The sequence below is a fragment of the Sycon ciliatum genome, chromosome 4, assembly GCF_964019385.1.
Source record: "Sycon ciliatum chromosome 4, ocSycCili1.1, whole genome shotgun sequence".
NCBI lineage: Eukaryota > Metazoa > Porifera > Calcarea > Leucosolenida > Sycettidae > Sycon > Sycon ciliatum.
This window is the reverse complement of record NC_088646.1, coordinates 41,298,563-41,320,224: the sequence shown is the minus strand read 5'-3', so window position 1 is coordinate 41,320,224 and position 21,662 is coordinate 41,298,563. Positions and strand designations below refer to the sequence as shown.

At 48.0% G+C, this 21,662-nt stretch overlaps 1 protein-coding gene across 1 annotated transcript in view; it reads left to right on the top strand.

Moving 5' to 3' along the window:
- LOC135816221 (leishmanolysin-like peptidase) overlaps nucleotides 1-21,662 on the top strand; it is a 57,585-nt gene that overhangs the window by 29,900 nt on the left and 6,023 nt on the right. The window contains exons 10-17 of the mRNA XM_065329626.1: nucleotides 5,723-5,830; nucleotides 6,830-6,906; nucleotides 7,806-8,049; nucleotides 9,259-9,357; nucleotides 10,202-10,268; nucleotides 11,836-11,957; nucleotides 14,270-14,350; nucleotides 15,115-15,192. Of these exons, the coding sequence (XP_065185698.1) occupies nucleotides 5,723-5,830; nucleotides 6,830-6,906; nucleotides 7,806-8,049; nucleotides 9,259-9,357; nucleotides 10,202-10,268; nucleotides 11,836-11,957; nucleotides 14,270-14,350; nucleotides 15,115-15,192 (876 nt within the window). The remainder of the gene's footprint in view (nucleotides 1-5,722; nucleotides 5,831-6,829; nucleotides 6,907-7,805; nucleotides 8,050-9,258; nucleotides 9,358-10,201; nucleotides 10,269-11,835; nucleotides 11,958-14,269; nucleotides 14,351-15,114; nucleotides 15,193-21,662) is intronic.

Below are 21,662 nucleotides of genomic sequence, written 5' to 3'. Positions count from 1 at the left end.
CTGTACATTGCATGCAGCCTGCTCACTGAGTCATCCTCAGAAGTCATGTAGATCTACATGTATGATGTCATCGATGATGTCATACATGATGTCATCATCTCCACGATCATGTACTATCATTCTGCGCATGCATACTTACAATAAATGGCAAGTAGTTGTAGGATGGCATGCTGACACCTGTAACGACTAAGCAAGCCACTTGTAATTCTGATAATGCTTCTGTACATGTACCATTGTACCATGTGTTGCAGTTAGACTGGTGCAGCATGCTGGCTGTTAGAGTACAATCATTCATGCGTGATATGGATAGGCGGATGTGTTAGAGCTATGATCCATGTGTGCTTCTATTCATGCATTCCCATCAAGAAGGCCATGTGTCAGGTCTATTCAGTACTCTGGTGTCTAGACGTCTGCATTCTATTGTTGTATCACATTACATGGTCGAGTGTTGCCATAGGGTCTTTCTATACCATGTATGTGCGTGCACTGTTATTAGCTATTGCTATCTTTTGTTAGGCCAGAGTTGGTTTTAGCCTAGTTGTGGAGATGTTCAGGTTTTAGTTCTTGGAGAGTTGTGACGGTTTTCAGATCATGAGTCAGTGTAAACATTGTGTCCTGGAGATCTTTGTGTGTGGATAATCCCGGTTCCGGGGAGAAACGGAATATCTGGTCCTTCGAGCCGGATCTGGAAATAGTCATCATGGAAGGTGAAGATAGGAGTACGCGCAGAAGTGCGCGGTCAACGAGAGGTGTAGCACCTCCCCGTTTGGGTTTTGAAGAAGAGCGCTCGATGCGCAGTAGTAGGAGATCAGGAGGAGGACAGTCCCAATCTTTATACGAGACTCAGCGTCGAGTTCTGGAAGCAGAAAAGAGGCTCCTGGAGAAGGAGCTTGAGCTCGTGAGGTTAGCTCAAGACGAAGCGTCGTCAAGTGGCCAAGGGGCCAAAGGATCGTCCTCTCCCAAGATGGCCTCCGAAGTCTTCGCAGAGGAGCTCATAGAAGGCCATGAAGCTGATGCAGCCGTTGACGCTGGCCAAGGAGATGAGGCTAGTATGGGTGAAGTAGAAGTTGCGCACCTGCCAGAACATGCAGTGGCTGTTTCTCACGATCCAGAGCCGCACGCAGTGCCGAGTCCCAGTGTAGCCGGAACTGTCAGTGCCCACACAAGCAGGAGTTTGCCTGTGGCGGTGAGGACTGAGTCTGAGGTCGCACGTGCGTCGACGAATACGGAGCAGGCCAATCTGTCAGGGTTGCGAGTGCAACAAGAGTTTGTGCTGAAAGAGAAGCGCTATCAGCGGGAACTGAGCGAAGCTCAATCAATAGCGGACGCCGAGCAGCGACGTGTAGCGAAATTGAACAAGGATCTTGCGAGCGCTCGTGCAGACCTGTCATCGCTGCAGGCGGAAAATAGGCGAGTCACGCAGGAAAAAGAGGTGTGCGAAGCTGAGCGGGATGTATCGGAAAGGGAACTGCGCGAGCTGCAGCCGCATCTCGAGCGCCTGGAAAGAGAACACCAGGAGGGGCGCATGTGTTTGGAAGATCTCCGCGATCAGAATGACCGCTTGCTGACGCGAGCCGAGCAGGTTTCAGCAGAGCAACACGCGCAGCGAGCTGAACTGCTCGACAAGCTCGAACGCCTTCGCGCGGAGAACGCCAGCCTGCAACAGCGGGCGGATCGAGGCGGAGGCCGAGGGTCGGATGAGCAGCGAACACAGCGAGCGGAGTTGCTAGTTCAGCTGGACCAGCTTCGCGGAGAAAATGATCGCCTGCGGAGGCGTGCGGACCACGACCAGTACACCGCACAGTGTTCTAGTGCGCAGCAACAGGAGCTACGCAGTCGGATTCAGAGCGATCAAGAGCCGGAGGAGATAGTGAAGACGCACCAAGCAGCTGGTTCCACGGTCAAAGGCCTTCAGCAGGATGGACGTGGGCAAGCAGATGAGGGTCTGCAAAGCCAGCTATCAAGGCTCACCGCGCGACAAGCCAAGATCAACACCGACTTGCCAGCGTTCTCGGGTGCAGCAGAAGAGTGGCCAGCATTCCACCACATGTTTCAGTCTACGACCAAGCAATGTGGCTTCACGGAGGCTGAAAACATTCAGAGATTGCGGGTCTGCCTAAAAGGTCCTGCAAAAGAGGCAGTAAGAATGCTCCTCATCGTGCCAGAGAACCTGCCGAAAGTTCTCTCAACGCTGGAAAGGAGGTTCGGGCGGCCAGAACTAGTAGTCACGGAGCTCGTATCGAAGGCGAAATCAGCTAAGCCGGTACGCAGTGACGATGTAGAGACCTTGGTGTCGTACAGCACCTCGGTTAAGAATGTAGTGTTATGTATGAAGCTGCTTGGTAGCTGTGGACATATGTCCAACCCTACCCTCCGACAGGAGCTAGTGAATAAGCTGCCAGTTGCACTGAAGATGCAGTGGGGCGAATACTTGGCGGAGAAAAGGATCCAGATGGATTCCCTCGACCTGGAGGTCTTCGCAGACTGGCTAGAAAATCGAGCAGAGGCTGCGCTGAATGTGGCCGGGCCGTTTGCCAAAGCGGCCCCTCGAGCAAGTAATGCAACAGCTATGCACACCACAGGTGGTCCAGCCAGCACAACTAAGCCAGTGTTGCAGTGCGCCAAGTGTGGTAAAGCGCACTCCCTCACCAGCTGTGATGTCTTCCGCCAACTGTCAGTGAAGCAGCGGTGGGACTTTGTGCTTGGAACATCGCTATGTGTGTGCTGCTTCAAGACAGGCCACTGGAAGTCCGAATGCAGAGGCAGTGGTTGCAACAAGTGCCGAGGCAGACACCACCCTGACCTCCACCAAGAGCGCGCACCTCCGGCCAACCAAGGCTCAACGAGCAGGAGCACAAAGCCACGAGAGAATGTGGTTCCGCAACACAGCACGAATACGTCGGTGGCAACCACGCAGAAGACCGCTTTTATGGTAGTCCCTGTCGTGTTATGCCATCAGGACAAGACGGTGCGGGCCACAGCCATGATGGACAGCGGTTCTTCAACAACATACCTGAAAGACAGTGTGGCAAACGACCTCGGGCTGCAGGGAACACCAACGGCATTTACGGCGTCGGTTCTGGGGGGAAAGACAGTCTCAGGAAAGCACCGTCGCGTAAAAGTGACAATGGCGTCGGAAGACGGCTCATATGAAACCCAGCTGGAAGCATGGACGCAGCCAATAGTTACAGCACCGATGGAGATGATCGAGTGGAACTCGAGGAGACACATGCACAAGCACCTCCAAGAGGTTACCTTCCCGCAGGTGACTGGGGACCAAGTCGACCTGCTGATAGGACTCAACGTGCCAGAAGCGCACAGAGTACTGGAAGAGCTGGCAGGACAGCCGGGCGAGCCAGTTGCTCGAAAACTTCCCCTCGGATGGGTATGTTTCGGTCCCGTCAAGTCGCAAGCGGCAGAGTTCACAGTGACGTCCCTGCATGCGAATGTCAGCGACAGGAGCAACGCAGTTCTCGACGACCTCGTCGCAAAGTTCTGGGAGGTAGAGAGCGTTGGTTTGGTTCCTAAGGCTACGAAAACGGTCGCGGAGGAGGAAGCACAACGTATGGTTGAAGGAAGCATGAAATTGATGGATGGCAGAGTGTCTACGGCCATACCGTGGGTCAGCACCGATAAGAAGCCAGATCTCCCACCGAATCGTGAAATGGCTGAACAGCGACTGAGAAACCTGGAGAGGACTCTGAGGAAACGACCGGAAGTCTACCAGCAGTATTCCGACGTCATCAAGTCCCATATAGCCAAGGGCTACATCCATCCGTGCCAGGAGACAGACCAACAGTGGTTGCTTCCTCATCTGGCGGTGGTACGAGCAGATAAAACTACGACGAAAGTACGAGTGGTATTCGATGCCGCTGCCCGATGCCAGGGCAAGTCACTCAACGACGAGATGCACTCTGGACCGAAGTTGCAGAGAGATCTGGTACACGTGCTGATGAAGTTTTGCCTAGAGCCTATAGCGCTAGTCGGCGATATTGCAGAGATGTTTCTGCAGGTGGAAATCGCTCCAGAAGATCGCAAGTATTTGCGCTTCCTGTGGCGCGACACACCGGATGAGCCAGCCGCCATGTATGAGTTCTCTCGGTTGGTATTTGGGCTGAAGGCATCGCCATACCTGGCATGTCGGGCTCTGAAGGCAACGTCAGCAGAGCACGGCGCATCCTTCAGCAAGTTGGCTCGGGAAGCAGTTGATGAAGCGTTTTACGTTGATGACCTGCTCGACTCACTACCGACTGTGGAGTCCGCCATCAACACTCGACAGGAAGTCCAGAGTCTGCTCGGAAAGGCGTCTTTCCACGTCCGCAAATGGAGGAGCAACAGTCAAGCCGTGCTAGAGTCTATACCGGACGAGGACTTGGCCAAAGAGGCACTGCTATGCATCAGCAACGACAGTCAGCAAATACCAGCGGTGGTGAAGACTCTCGGTGTGGTGTGGGACGCCAAGACAGACACCTTCAGCTATACGCACCGTGCTCCTGAAGAACAACAGTGGACCAAGCGTCAAGTGCTGTCGAAGATGGCGAGCATCTTCGACCCTAGAGGCCACATTGTGCCCTTTACCATGCGGGCGCGGCTGATGTTTCAGGAGCTTTGTGCAGCTGGGATCGGGTGGGAGTACATCCGGGTCAGGATGGCCTGGTGAGAGTTGTGGACGTACGGCTGAGCAACAAGAAGGTGAAGCGTCGTGCCATTCAGCGATTAGTGCCATTGACTGCAGACGGCGAATGAGAAAGAGACATATTCATTATTGACTCGGTCGGAATACTCTAGTACTGTGGTGCGATTGGTCACTTTCATATGTTTAGTCTTTGCATATTTAGCTACACGTATGTTTGTAGAGCCCATCGTTCATCTTTTGTTCTTTTAGGCTCTGAGGGGGTTGCCTTTTTGGTTTCTTGTTTTGTTTCACCCTCGGAACTCCTCGTGTGAGAGGGGGAGAATGTTGCAGTTAGACTGGTGCAGCATGCTGGCTGTTAGAGTACAATCATTCATGCGTGATATGGATAGGCGGATGTGTTAGAGCTATGATCCATGTGTGCTTCTATTCATGCATTCCCATCAAGAAGGCCATGTGTCAGGTCTATTCAGTACTCTGGTGTCTAGACGTCTGCATTCTATTGTTGTATCACATTACATGGTCGAGTGTTGCCATAGGGTCTTTCTATACCATGTATGTGCGTGCACTGTTATTAGCTATTGCTATCTTTTGTTAGGCCAGAGTTGGTTTTAGCCTAGTTGTGGAGATGTTCAGGTTTTAGTTCTTGGAGAGTTGTGACTGTTTTCAGATCATGAGTCAGTGTAAACATTGTGTCCTGGAGATCTTTGTGTGTGGATAATCCCGGTTCCGGGGAGAAACGGAATACCATGACTTCATTAATCAGCACAATCATGGGTACTGGCCGAGCTTCACAGTAGCTAACGAGGCCTAAAATGTCAAAAATCCACTCAAAAGCCCTGAATCATGTCGTCACCATACCCAGTCACATGAACACACACACACACACGCACGCGCACACATACACATACACGGGCATACACACACGCACACACACGCTCGCGGGCACACACACACCTGTTCTGTCCTGTCCTGTAGAGCCACTACTACCACTAGGGTCACGTGGGCCCCGGAGGGGCTCACACACACGCACACAGGTGTTTACTGATGTATTGTGCCTCTCCAATTACTCTTGTGCTCACTCCTCAGTCGTATGTCCGTCAACACTTCAATTGTCCCTCACTAGCAGGTGCCCAGCTGGAGAATCAAGGTGGAAGAGGAACTGCACTAGCACATTGGGACCAGAGAGTGTTTGGAGTAAGTGTGCCCAATGCTCTTCTCTCATGTCCCCAGTTCTCTCTATTTCTCTCCCTTTCTTTCTTTCTCTTTCTGTCTGTCTGTTTGTGTGTGTGTGTGTGTGTGTGTGTCTCTGCCTGTGTGTCTGTTTCTGTCTGCCTCTGTCTGTCGCTCTGTCTGTTTCTCTCTCTCTCTCTCTCTCTCTCTCTCCGGTTCTTAATCCACCATTCCCAGTTTGCAAGGCTGGGCGGGGTTGTGAGCAGGCTTTCATTTCATCATTCTGTTCTTAGGGGCCGTCCGTAAATATCGAACATTTTTCACAAAACGAAATAATTTCGTTATGGGGTGGGAGGGGGTTGACCAATTTCGTTTCAGAAAACATTGATTCATGTACTTCGAAGTACATGGCCGTTGTATATGCATGTATGTCAACATTTTTTACGTTCTGAGGGGGAGGGAGGGAGGGGTTGGGTCTAAACTAAAATAATTCGTTTGGTGAAAAAAGTTCGATATTTACGGACGGCCCCTTATTACAAGTATTTCTAATTATTTCTGCTTTTCATCTCATTACAAAAAATTCTGCGTATTTTTCTCCATCTACGCATAAAATCTAGACTGACAACCTGCTTGTTAAATCATGCACCTGCTTTCAGGTGTAAAAACCCTGTTGTAGAGGTCTCAGTCCTCATTTGTTAGACTTACCTGTCTTTATAAATGTAACTTACTCTCACTCACACACTCTCTCTCTCCCCCCCCCCCTCTCTGTCTGTCTGGCTGTCTGTCTCTGTCTGTCTCTGTCTGTCTCTGTCTGTCTCTGTCTGTCTCTGTCTGTTTCTGTCTGTCTCTCTCTATCTCTCTCTCTCTATCTCTCTCTCTCCCCCCCCCCTCTCTCTCCCCCTCTCTCCCTCTCTCTCTCTCTCTCTCTCTCTCTCTCTCTCTCTCTCTCTCTCTCTCTCTCTCTCTCTCTCTCTCTCTCTCTCTCTCTCTCTCTCTTCCATCTGTCCTCTGTTGCCTCCACAGAATGAAGTCTTGACAGGAGTGACAACATCCGAGTATATCTTCTCCAACCTGACCATGTCGCTAATGGAAGATAGTGGGTAAGATGACCTGGGTGGGGAGGAGTGTGTGTGTGTGTGGGGGGGGGGATACAATGACATCATGCATAGGGGGAGAAATAATCAAGCATGGGGGGGGGGGGGTAGGTGGAGGTGGAGGGGGTAATAATCATGATTGCCTGAATTGATGTTTGGGCCAAGCAGGCACCATTCTTGTTTTCTTTTAGTTTTTTTACTAAGAATTCTGAATTCGAGGCCTGACACTACTTTTGCCATTTGTGCACACATTGTTGGATAACAGAAAGGAGACATGCAACGCCATCCTATAGTGTATAGGGATACAGTCCGGTATTGCCCTTGTCTTTGCCTGTACGCTCTGTTAGTGAGACATCGTTGACACTGACAGTCTGACACGCATGTATCGGTACATGTTACAGCTACAACTCAATCTCCAGCTACAGCTCCAGCTACAGCTAGCTGCTTGGACCTTGTTAGGCCCCGTTAGCAGTGCGCAGTGCTACAACTCAATATCCAGCTACAGCTAGCTGCTTGGATCAGCCTTGTTAGGTCTCAGTAGCAGTGCGCAGTGCTACAACTCAATATCCAGCTACAGCTAGCTGCTTGGACCTTGTTAGGTCTCAGTAGCAGTGCTCAGAGTGTGACTGGCCTAACCACTATCTCAACCAAGTCTAGTCATCAGTGATCTTTGAATGAGGACAGGTAACTTGGCGCTATCCACAAAGAGTGCTCAACTAAGCCCAGGTGACGGGGTGTAGTGCAGCGTTGCAGCTACATAGTTATTATGCATAACCTTATTTATTTGTGCATTTAGAGAACAGGGTTTACTGATATTGATGGTTTCGCTTGACGCAATATGCATGTCTGCACGTCTGCATGTCTGCATGTGTATATCTTTGCTACTGGTGACTATGTGTGTGCAGATGGTATGACGCAAACACGAGCTTGGCTGAGCCATTGATCCTAGGCGAGGGGCTTGGCTGCGACTTTGTGCGGACAAGTTGTCGGGCGTGGATGACCTCCAAAGAGTCACAGAATTTGGACATTTCACCGTACTGTAAGGAGACCACAAACACAGGGCACAGCCTGCGTTGTGAACCGGAGCGGAGGGCAGTTGCTTTGTGCTCACTACGGCAATACGATCAGCCACTACCGGCACAATACCAGGTACAGACACTGACGACGACGCACCATCACACACCTCTCACACACCTCTCGCACACCTCTCGCACACCTCTCACACACCTCTCACACACCTCTCGCACACCTCTCACACACCTCTCACACACCTCTCACACACCTCTCACACACCTCTCACATACCTCCCACACACCTCCCACACACCTCTCACATACCTCCCACACACCTCTCACACACCTCTCACATACCTCCCACACACCTCCCACACACCTCTCACACACCTCTCACATACCTCCCACACACCTCCCACACACCTCTCACACACCTCTCACATACCTCTCACACACCTCCCACACGCCTCTACAGTCTACAGTCTACACTGTGTGTATAGAGTGTAGTGTTGCAAATGAGAGTCCTCCAGCTTGGAGTCTAGTGTTGTAATTTATACCAGTATTCCTGTACATGTGCTACACGTAGTATCTACCTGTATGTAGTGCAGCAGTATCTGCCTGTATGTAGTGCAGCAGGCCTCAGGTATGTGTCCTTGCAGCATATGCATTGCTGTTGTCCAGTGCCCTCAGGGCTTGCATTGCCATTGTCCAGTGCTCTTAGAGCTCGCATTGCCATTGTCCAGTGCCCTTAGGGCTTACTATCCACAATACATTGTAGTTGGACAGACACTGATGAGAACAATAGAGCAGCAGTGAGAACAGATAGGAACAAGAGAGCAGCAGTGAGAACAGATAGGAACAAGAGAGCAGCAGTGAGAACAGATAGGAACAAGAGAGCATACTATATCAACACCCACATACAGTACATGTAGTGACAAGTCTGTGAGCGGTACATGCACGCTACAGGTACTGCTGAGAAGTGGTCTGCAGTTGGCGGAAATGAGCTGCTGGTCAATAGAGGTGCATTGGCTATGCTATGGTGTCTATTGGGTGTTATGTGATCATCATTTTGATTCAGCGTACATTCGGCATACATACATACATACATACATACATACATAAATACATACATACATACATACATACATACATACATACATACATACATACATACATACATTGTACTCCGCTCTACTACATGTAGTGTGTGCTGCTGCTGCTGCTGCTGCTGCTGCTTCTGCTGCTGCTGTTGCTGCTGCCAACTGACACATGCGTGTTGGATAGTCGACGAGCCGTGTTTTTTGTTTGTTTTTGGTGCTGCTGCTGCCGCTGCTGTTGTTTGTAGTACTTTGGCGGAGCGCTGACTATTCCCGGTGTTGTAAGTGGAGACCTGGATAAATACGGATCTCAAGTCGCACTAGCTGATTACTGTCCCATGCTTAATGTAAGTAATGTCGTGCCACTGAACATGGTCAGCGACAGCATGTGCTGCGGCCGGCCGCAGAGCGCAATGCTGTAGTCACACATACTTGTATAAATATCATGCCAATATCACACCAATAATATCACACCGAGTCTGCTGAGTACCTGGAAACGAGTATCACAATGCTATAAAAAAAACCTGATTTCTTGTGTAAGGAAGATCTGGCCTTATCGAGTACATGTACTCTGTGGTCAGTGGACTACCTCTACTAGTACGTTGTATAGCCAATGTATATGGTTTACTTTCTAAAGAGTAAATAATTCCATTTTTGAATCAATGTGAAGTATCCAAAGCACGGTTTTCTGCATCCCGGACTGACTGACACGTGAGATGGTTTCCAGCCTTGTGCTCAACATAATGAACCAAACGATTTCATTCAAATTGTGCAGAGGTGCACCGTGATATGAATAGAAAGAAACTGCGAAGGTTTAAGGAGGTGTTGGGGACAGTTTAGGCCAAATTTCATAGTCGTAATATTTTGAAGTGAACAGATTTTTGGGGTCTTAGGTACCTTAGGTTTCAAATTCTGAAATAAAAAAGGGTGGTCCCCATATCTGTTTTGTCAACTTCAGCCACTTTTCCACCCCTAGTTTTTACGGACATTGCTGGGTGGTTGCACATTTTCTACTGTATCTTTATGACCACCTGTCCCAGAAGACCACCTCGACCAGGACCAAGGGATGCTATGTCCAGTCAAATGACCCTGGATAAGCAGACCACCTGGTAACAGAGACCACGTTTTGAAGGTCCCTTGAGCGGTCGTCTTAGACAGGTTTCACTTTATCTGAATGCATGCTCACTGCAGAGGTTCAACAAGAATGACATGACAAATTCAATATGCACTATTGAATCCAACGCGCCCACAGCATCAGGTGAGGTTTATCAGATCACCTTGATACTTTGAAGTTGTGCTTGGACGACTTTCACGAGAGTCTGTAGTCTCTGTACTTACACTGTTCATGTAAATAGAGTACAGTGTACTTATGTTCATGTATATAAAGTACTTATGTTCATGTAAATAAAGTACTTATGTTCATGTAAATAAAACAGTAGCGCTGAAACGATCATTCAATACCTCCTAACGATCAACCAATATCATTAACGAATGATTTATTTATTATCGATTCTTGTTGGCTCTACCCGTGTACCTCGAACACCAGTTTAGGAAGAAATTCCATGATAACTTTGGTATACGTTAGAGATTTGTGGCACCGCACTGTTGACACCTGAGTCTTGTCATCGCCCTCTGGCAACTGCTCTTATCTCCGACCTCTCCCAGAAATGAACCAAAAAAGACAAAGTCGTCTCTCCCGATCTCTTTCAAAGCCACAAATCAATTTTACCGCACTTGGAAGTACATGATTGTACTCGTATTCACTATCGGATGGAGTGCAAGGGCTAGAATGCTGTCACTGATATGCATGCATAAAAATCGTTAGCACTCGTTTTGAACACTAACGATTATCGATTGCACTCTTAACGATCGATATGCGTGTTATCGGTATAATTGTTTCAGCCCTAAAATAAAGCACTCATACTTATGGTGAAATGTTAATTCAATGCAAAAAATGTCGCTGTCTGATGATCGCTAAAATGCGTGAAAACTTTCAAGTTACAGCAATACAGGCCTTCGCCTGCGGTGTGTGTGTGTATAGAAGACCCTACTGAAACTGGTACAGCTGCCATTATGGTATAGAATAATGGCAAATGCATACCTGTACTTCCCACGCCTGCAGTGTCTTCACACTTCCCACGCCTGCAGTGTCTTCACACTTCCCACGGCTGCAGGCTGCAACGTTTGCGGTTCATGTATGCGCAAACGTGCGTTCAAGCTTTCACGTGAACAGCGAATTTAAAGTCGTCCTACAGTCGTACTTCAGTCGTACTTCAGTCGCACTACAGTAAGATCGGGCGCCGAAGAACACCTCGCCGAAGAACACCCAGGCTGGAAAACCGGCAAAATTTAAGAACAGTCCAGGCTAGAATTATCAGATTTAAGAACACTTTTAAAATTTGGAACATTGTACATGTATGGGAGGTGAGTACATGTCATGTACACGTGTAAACAGTAACTGCTACATGTACATATGTATACAGTCATTCCCATTTACGACACCCACTAGTTTAGAAGTACTACATGTACATTGCACTACATGTACATGTACATGTACATGTACATGACAAACGTCATGACGTCACTCGACTCGCCGCGCGCGTGTGAATAAGAACGGTCTGGCTAGAATCAAAAATTTAAGAACTTTCCTAGGCTGCGCTCGAGCCCCTGCGTTCTTCGGCGCCCGATCTTACTGTACAGTCGTATGACAAACATACGAGTGCTTTACCCCTGACAGTCACAGAATAATGCAGCTGTTTTTAGTCTTTGTTTTTGTCTGATGATTTCAGAATTCATTTCCGCTGTTTGTTGTTCTCTGTTCACAGACGTTCTGGACTTACAGTATTATGGGAGTGGATCACGGTGTATACAACAGGGAGGACAGTTTAGCCGAGTATCAGGTCGAGTACGTGTCACACCGAGGTTATACGGTGCTGGTTGTTACAGGGTAAGTACAAGTACCAACACCATGCTCAGACACACACACACACACCTGTACTACTGTACTACTACTACTACTACAGTATACACACACCAACACCATGCTCAGACACACACACACACCTGTACTACTGTACTACTACTACTACTACAGTATACACACATCAACACCATGCTCAGACACACACACACACACCTGTACTACTACTACTACTACTACTACTACTACTACTACTACTACAGTATATACACACCAACACCATGCTCACACACACACACACAAACACACACACACACACACACACACACACACACACACACACCTGTACTACTACTACTACTACTACTACTACTACTACTACTACTACTACTACTACTACTACTACTACTACTACTACTACTACTACTACTACTACTACTACTACTACTACTACTACTACTACTACTACTACTACTACTACTACTACTACTACTACTACTACTACAGTATATACACACACCAACACCATGCTCACACACACACAAACACACACACATACATGCACACACGCGCGTGCACACACACACTCATGCTCAGACTCAGACTCAGACATGACTATCGCGGAAGCGATGATAGCGAACAGCTATGTTAGACATAGCAACTTGTGCTAGGATTACACCATTCAACAGCTTGCAAGGCTGATGAATTGATCACTACTTATTTTAGCCTGGTATCCACCACACAGCTGATTGAAGTGGCTTTTTTCTGGCCAGTGAATCCCTATTTTTCATTTTTTTCTTCATTTTTTCCCATTTTTCATTCTTTTTTGACAGACAGACACACGCACACACACACACACACACACACACACACACACACACACACACACACACACACACACACACACACACACACAGACCTGTACTATACATGCACACACTACTACTACTACTACTATGTACAGCTACCCTATCGGGCCACGCCGCTCCCAGAAGCGGGAGACAACGACAAGAAGAGAGAAGAGAAGAGAGAGAAATCGCAAAGTCAACAATATTTGGCATGGCGTTGCAAGTCCTGTGGCCTTGAGAACCGTCTTTCGCAATGCTCGCATTCATGACGGCAGTTGTTCCTGGCTGCACGTGACATCCGTTTCGCTCGGTCACAGTGATGACGGCTCAAACCAGAACGAGAGCGGAAAGAGCGGCGACAAACATCACATCGCAAAGAGTCAGATTCATGGCGAATGGATACAGTGGGGACATCCGTGGACACAGGACAGCGATGCACAGCCAGTCCTCCAGCGCTCCTCAACCACCGCATGCACTTCATACATTGCCTGGCACCCTTCTGTTGTGACGCAGGCAACTTCCGCTGGGCAATGCACTTGTGTCGGGCCATGTCGTTACGGCGGCGGAAGTCTCTGGCACACAGCAAGCAGCGCAAAGGTGGCGAATCATCTGTGTGCGGTGGTGGCTCAGCAAGGAACATCCTCCAGTTCTGCCGGTCTTGGGCATTCTGAAACCAGGAATCCACGCCAGCTGCCCTCATGTCTCTCTGGACAACGTCTTTCCAGCGCCGCCGGGGACCACAAGGAGGGCGACGACCACTCAACCTTCCAAACAAAATCTGGACGGGAGCACGGTCTGCAGGCATGCGCGCGACTTGCCCGAGCCATTCCAACCGCCGACGCCGAACAAGGTCTGACACCGGTGTAGTGTCACCCCAGCGCGCACGGAGCGTTGCCGATGAGATTTTCTCCTCCCATTGCTGACGCCGAGATACACATAAGATGGAGCGAATGCACCGGTGGTGAAAGTTGTCCAGCAGATCCAAGTCGTGCCGAAGCGGAGCCCATGACTCAGCACCGTAGAGTAAAACCGACAGAACACAGGCTGTGTACAAACACACACACATATAGACATGTCCAACTAGTATACGTACACCAACGCAATGCACACTCATAGACACATTACATTGTACCATCAGGACATTCACTATCATCCTGGTCATCAGACACAATACTGTCTCATCCTGGTCATGAGCCAGGGATTCAACTGTATGGGTATCATCAACCTCCTCCCTTCCTGTCTGAAATTCTTTTACTGATTGTTCTTGTGTGTGCATGTGTGCGTGTATGTGTGTGTGTGTGTGTGCGTGTGTGTGTGCGCGTGTGTGTGTGTGTGCGTGTGTGTGCGTGTGTGTGTGTGCGTGCGCGTGTGTGTGCGTGTATGCATGTGTATGTGTGGACATGTGTACGTGTGGGCATGTGTATGTATGTATGTGTGTGTATGTATGCGTGTGTGTGTGTTTGTTTGTTTCGTTTCGTTTTCTATCATTAGGTACACTGTGTAGCTCCTAGCTCACTATTTGTAGACGTTGGTACCAACAGAATCAACTGTACTAAAAGATCCAGTGCACCTGTAAGTGGGCATGAGTCGCTGTGAGTCGCTGTGAGTCAATGTGACTTTGTACGAGGCTCCATGGGTCTGTGTGAGTTAAAACTGAGTTTGTATGAGTCGCTGTGAGTTTGTATGAGTCTGTGCGAGTCTGCACAGGTGTGTGGTAGTCAGTTTCGGTTTTTGTGAGTTTTAAAAGAGTCGGTGCAAGTCTGCGAGTGTGTAGGAGACTATGAGCTGGCGTGATTCTGTGAGTCTCTGCGAGTTTTTCCTAGTCTGTGCAAGTCACGCCAAGTCTGTGCAAGTTTTTGCTAGTCTGCGTGAGCTGGTGTGTGTGTATGTGCATGAGAGAGAGGGGTAGAGAGGGAGACAAAGAGGAGAGGGAGAGGCAGACAAATAGATAGATAGATAGATAGATAGGTAGAGAGGGGCGGACGCACAACACACGGACGGGATGGATGAATGGACAGACTGGCATTGAGACAGACAGACAGACACATAGACATATGGGGGATTATAGCGGCTTTGTTGATAATGCTCTACGTTGTCCGATTATGTACCGTATTCTTGTTGAATATGAACTGCTGAGTCATGTTTGTGTATTTAGTTTAGAGTTGTGTGTGCATGTGTGTGCGTGCGTGCGTGTGTGTGTGTGCATGTGTGTGTGTGTGTGTGTGTGTGTGTGTGTGTGTGTGTGTGTGTGTGTGTGTGTGTGTGCATGCATGTGTGTGTGTGTGTGTGTGTGTGTGTGTGTGTGTGTGTGTGTGTGTTTGTATACATGTACTCAGGTTAGCGTCAACGTTACAATAAATGGTGACGTATTTAACGGCTCTATCATATGCCCTGACTACAAGACAGTGTGTTATGTAAGTCTGACTGCCTGACTGCCTGACTGCTCTGCTGTACATGTATATGTGTACATTGTACATGTATATGTGTACATGTATGTATACAAGTGTATTGTGTGTGTGTGTACAGTACAGTCTGATACAGTGTATTTTGTGTGTGTACAGTACAGTCTGATACAGTGTATTGTGTGTGTCAGTACAGTCTGATACAGTGTATTGTGTGTGCGTACAGTACAGTCTGATACAGTGTATTGTGTGTGCGTACAGTACAGTCTGATACAGTGTATTTTGTGTGTGTACAGTACAGTCTGATACAGTGTATTGTGTGTGTCAGTACAGTCTGATACAGTGTATTGTGTGTGCGTACAGTACAGTCTGATACAGTGTATTGTGTGTGCGTACAGTACAGTCTGCTACAGTGTATTGTGTGTGTGTACAGTACGTATAGATTATAGACCGGTTAGGAGGTCTATAATCTATTTATCGTGTTCTCCACGCAATAGTTTCTTTTCATATACGACATATCCTTGTAATTCTAGTATTTAGTCTGGGGGCCAGGGGTATTATTTTTGAAGTTTCGTTCCGGGTAAGAGGGCACCAAATTTTGTCGATTTGAGTGTCAAGTATCTTCAAAATGCTGCAAGATGGTATGCCATTCAATCAAAATTTCCATCGGGAAGGTCATACAATGAAGGTTGAAAGAATTGATGATGGTTGCCATGGCAACACATCACTTAATTCAAATATACAGGAGAACTACGCGATATTTTGACAAAATTCCTGCTGGATATAAACATATCCAATACGTATGACTGGTTGGCCAAGTTTGACTGAAAACAAATAAACTTCAGGGCCTCAAAGGTGAATTATAAAGTCGGATCTACTGCAACTATACATTACTGTACATACGTAATTAAATATGCATGCATACACCGACAATTGTATAAATATATTGGTGACGAGTGTACATGTGACATCTATAAAGCCTTTTAGAAAAGAGTTAGAAATGAATAGAGTAGTCTGTGACTAATGGTGATCTAATGGATATACATGTACATGTACATGCCTGAGATGGCATGAAACTTTAAGTTGTGACTGATCAAGCCATCTGTTGTTCTGACTAGTGTGTACATGTACATGTACGTGTATGTATGTATGGCGAAGAGGAAAATGTAGAGGGAACTAGAGCACGCCAAAGCAGTTCTCTAAGTACCTATCAGTTGGTAGCAACAAAGAAGAGCTTGTGGCATTTTTTGGTGGTGAAGTGGCAGCTCCCGGACAACCTGACAAGGTGCCCCAGGCAAGGAACTGGTTGTCACTGCGGGCCAAGAGTCACAATTGTCAAGTCGGCTGGTGCAAGCATGGCGTTTACTGCTGTGGTGGAGTTGCTGTTAACCCAGGAACTCTCTTCCACTGCCTCACATCAAGAGCTGACATTGATTGTGGCTCCGAGCTCCTCCAGCAGGGCATTGATGCGTTTTCCCGTTGGGGACATACCAAGTGGAGGATCAAATTTGAGCCCTCCAAGACGCAGGCTATGTCTATAGGCCACCATCGCCAGCCCTAGGAGCTCCCTCGAGCAACATTTGACGGCACGCCGGTCAGTGAAGAGAGTCGGCTGAAACTCCTGGGAGTCACCTTTGACGACACCCTGAGCTACTCCTTCCACCTCCGCTCCCTAGCTTCCCATGCTAACCAGCGGATTGGCTTCCTGAAGCGAGCGTCTCCCATTCTGGTCGCCGAGAGCCGCCAACGCGTCTACAACGGCTTTGTGCGACCCACACTCGAGTATTGCCCCATAGTGTGGATGGGCTCACCCTCGTCCCATCTTAAGAAGCTGGACCAGATCCAGCGAAGGGCCCTCTACATCATCGGAGCAGGTACTTGGCTCCCTAGCCTGGCACTCCGTCGCCTGGTAGCTGCACTTGCCTATACCTACAAGCTCTGCTATCTAGATGCATCCAGCCCTCTGAAGCAGATGCTGCCCAAACCAGCCACTCACCGTGCCCCCGAGACAAGACCTACCCGTCAGTCTCTCCAGCTGCAGGATTCCCATCCATACCAGATGACAACTGGCCTGCCTGCCAACATCCGGAATAGCTGTCTCCAAGGATTCCCTGCTTGCACCGTTGCAACATGGAATGCCCTGCCACCAGACCTGTTCCACCACCCATCCGCCCAGCCCCACATGCAAAGCTTTTAAAAGAAAAAGGTGTACCGTCACCTTCTTGCTCAGGACTGGCTCTCTGCTACTGATGCACTTTGAATCGGTTCACCAACGCTTTCCCTGTTCTTATTAGTGTTCAGCTGCTTACCTTATAACCCTGCTGCCATCATCATCAATATTCTCATTCCCATGCACATGTCCCAGAACCTGCTATCCTTCGCAGTCCCCAACACCAAGAGCATTGTGCTCTTCTATCTCCCAGCTCTCTCTCTCTCTCTCTCGCTCTCTCGCTCTCTCGCTCTCTCTCTCTCTCTCTCTCTCTCTCTCTCTCTCTCTCTCTCTCTCTCTCTCCTTCTTCTCTTCTTCTCCCCCCCCCCCATCTCCCGATAATTATTAGCCCCCGTTTTCTTTCGACGCGTTTGCTGTGCAGTGAAGCCGAGACCCTAGGTCGGTGGAGCACATCAGACCCCGTCACCACGTCCACGATTCATGCCTGTGATGCTGCACCGCTGCTTTGCATGTCATGATTGGAAGCTGTGGCCTTAGTAAAAAAAAAAGGGGGGGGGGCAAAAACCTGCACCAACCTCCACCAGCAACGTACACGGGATAACATGGCTAACAGAACAAGCAATGATGCCAACATCGGTATCTCGTGTTCTTATCAGAACGGTCTCATACCCACTGACAGCTGCATGCCTTGCATGAAGGAGCAGTCTGGTGTCAGCCTCTTCCTGAGTTAACAGCAACTCCTCCACAGCAGTAGACGCCATGCTTGCACCAGCCGACTTGACAATAATTATTATGCACTCTTGGCCCGCAGTGACAACCAGTTCCTTGCCTGGGGGCACCTTGTTCAGGTTGTCCGGGAGCTGCCACTTCACCACCAAAGAATGCCACAAGATCCTCTTTGTTGCTACCAACTGATAGGTACTTAGAGAGAACTGCTTTGGCGTGCTCTGTTTCCCTCTACATTTTCCTCTTCGCCATACATACATGTACATTGTACATGTATATCCATTAGATCACCATTGGTCACAGATTGCTCTATTCATTTCTAACTTTTTCTAAAAGGCTTTATAGATGTCACATGTACACTGGTCACCAATATATTTGTACAATTGTCGGTGTATGCATGCATATTTAATTACGTATGTACAGTGATGTATAGTTGCAGTAGATCCGATTTTATAATTCACCTTTGAGGCCCTGAAGTTTATTTGTTTTCAGTCAAACTTGGCCAACCAGTCATACGTATTGGATATGTTTATATCCAGCAGGAATGTTGTCAAAATATTGCATGGTTCTCCTGTAAATTTGAATTAACTGATTTGTTGCCATGGCAACCATCATCAATTCTTTCTACCTTCATTGTATGACCTTCCCGATGGAAATTTTGATTGAATGGCATACCATCTTGCAGCATTTTGAAGATACTTGACACTCAAATCGCAAAAACTTGGTGCCCTCTCACTCGGAACGAAATCTATTAGACGTGACTTTTTCCTAACTTGGCCCCCGGACTAATTATACTATAGCCTATACCGCATTGTACTGCATTGAAAGTCAAGATCATTGTTTAAACTAGGTTCAGCATCGGTAGCACAGTGGCTGGGTGGTAAGGAAGAGTGACTGAGATTCACAAGGTTGTGGGTTCAAATCCCATCTTGTGTATTTCTGCTTTCTTCAAAAAATTCTTTTTCTAAGTTGGAGAGAAAATTTCTAAGTCCAAGAAATTCTAAGGGCCCGGTCACACATGCACTCGAAAGTAGCGTATACGCTGAAGCAAGAGTACATGAAAACCAGAGTGTGCAGCTTGGGGCCTTTTCTGCTATGGGTGTCTGTCACGGCGAAATTCCGTGATTACATCATATTTGGCCCAGATCTGAGGCGGGAAATGGCGTAGTGCGTACAACTGAGCTGCAGTTGTGCAGAAAGAGACCTGCTTGAATCCTGCTTGTACGCACTACATCCCTAAAATGATGTAATCACGGAATTTCGCCGTGACAGCAACCCATCCGAGCTGCACACTCTGGTTTTCATGTACTCTTGGCTGAAGCGAGGTCGCAGGAGCGAAAAATGGCATGGCAACGGCGAAAAGCGGAACTTCCGCTTCAGCGGAAACTCCAATCCGCTTCCGCCAAAATTTTCGAAGCGAGACTGTCGCTTCTGCGGATTCGCTTCAGCGGAAACCACCATGGTCTGCTGTATATGGACTTGCTACGAGAAATTTGTATGCGTATGATGTCCATGCAACAAAAATGCGTTCAAGATAGTCATTGACCGCGTCTATTCTCCGTACCGTATGCACCACAGTCCACTAACTCTCATTTTTCCGCCAAAGTAGGAGTTGTGCCCTGTTTGCATGTGTGACCATGCACACGTGGTTTCGCTGGAGTGACACCAGGCTCGCTGCCGCTGAACCTCGTCGCCGAAGCGAATCCCAGTTCATGTGTGACCGGGCCCTTAGGAGTCAAATATAAGTAGTCAAATATATCGTGTATTTGACTAAGCAGTCAAATACGCGATATATTTGACCGCTTAGGTATCAGGGAAATTAGTGGGGTCAAATACTAAGAAGGCGATAAAGTCTGATACAGTGTATTGTGTGTGCGTACAGTACAGTCTGATACAGTGTATTGTGTGTGTGTACAGTACAGTCTGATACAGTGTATTGTGTGTGCGTACAGTACAGTCTGCTACAGTGTATTGTGTGTGCGTACAGTACAGTCTGATACAGTGTATTGTGTGTGCGTACAGTACAGTCTGATACAGTGTATTGTGTGTGCGTACAGTACAGTCTGCTACAGTGTATTGTGTGTGCGTACAGTACAGTCTGCTACAGTGTATTGTGTGTGCGTACAGTACAGTCTGCTACAGTGTATTGTGTGTGCGTACAGTACAGTCTGATACAGTGTATTGTGTGTGCGTACAGTACAGTCTGCTACAGTGTATTGTGTGTGTGCGTACAGTACAGTCTGCTACAGTGTATTGTGTGTGCGTACAGTACAGTCTGATACAGTGTATTGTGTGTGCGTACAGTACAGTCTGATACAGTCCCATACACCCTTGGACACGTACAGTCTAGTGTTGTGGTTTGCAATCAGCAACCACTGATATACAACCACTGATATACAATCTGTATTGTTTTACGCACGCATCCTGTCAACCGTGTGCTCCCGATTGTATTGTGGTTTGTTAGCTAAGTGAACAATCTCTTGTACGCTGAATCCCGTACGATTTGAACTGCCCTGTACATAGTACGTGCATGTAGCTTGCTGTTATGTTCCGGAGTCTTCTGGATTTATCACCTCGTGTTCTTGTGAATAAAGTCAGTTGCGATCTGAGTGATCTCGAGGGTAGACTGGAGTTTTAGGTGCGTTCTAGGAACGCAACATCTAGTACAGGCCATTGCAGTGCAGTCTTGTACAGGCCATTGCAGTGCAGTCTTGTACATTGCTTTACATACTACCTACTGCACACACCCTACAGTGTAGTGTAGATCCACGTGTACATTGTAAGCACGCTCATTGGAATCCGATCGTGTGAATCAAGTTTGCAGCCTGCACTAGTGCAACAACCAGTGTCCGCAGGTCTGGGGCGGTATAGTGTCCTGCGTGACATTATACACCCTTAGCAAAAAACGTTATGTTGTAAACGGTATTACTGTAAGGGGGAAAATACAGAGATTTGAGTTCGACCTTTAGCAAGATTAACGCTAATTTTAAATTTTAGGACGCTGTTGCCATGAGTATAGCTTTTATTTCGCTCGGTTCAACCATTTATGGCGCCATATACGCGATACAAGGGGTGAAATGGGTACGCACTACGCAATTTTGGCCAAAAAATGTACCGTTTGTCACAGCGATAAATCAGCCCCCATAACGATTTTACGCTGCAGCTTCAACGCTATTTGGGTGATCAAGGTACGAGTACCGTAAAAAAATAGCGTTACCGTTGTTTGCTAAGGGCTCGGTCACACATGCACTGGGGTTCGCTTCGGCGTGGAGGTTCTGCTAAAGCGAGCCTGGTGTCGCGACAGCGAAACCACGTGTGTATGGTCACACGTACAAACAGGACAAACTCCTACTTTGGCGGAAAATGAGAGTAAAGTGGACTCTGGTGCATACGGTACGGAGAATAGACGAGGTCAATGACCATCTTCCACGCATTTTTGTTGCATGGACATCATACGCATACAAATTTCTCGTAGCAAGTCCTTATACAGCAGACCGTGGTGTTTTCCACTGAAGCGAAACCGCAGAAGCGACAGTCTCGCTTCGAAAATTTTGGAGGAAGCGGATTGGAGTTTCCGTTGAAGCGG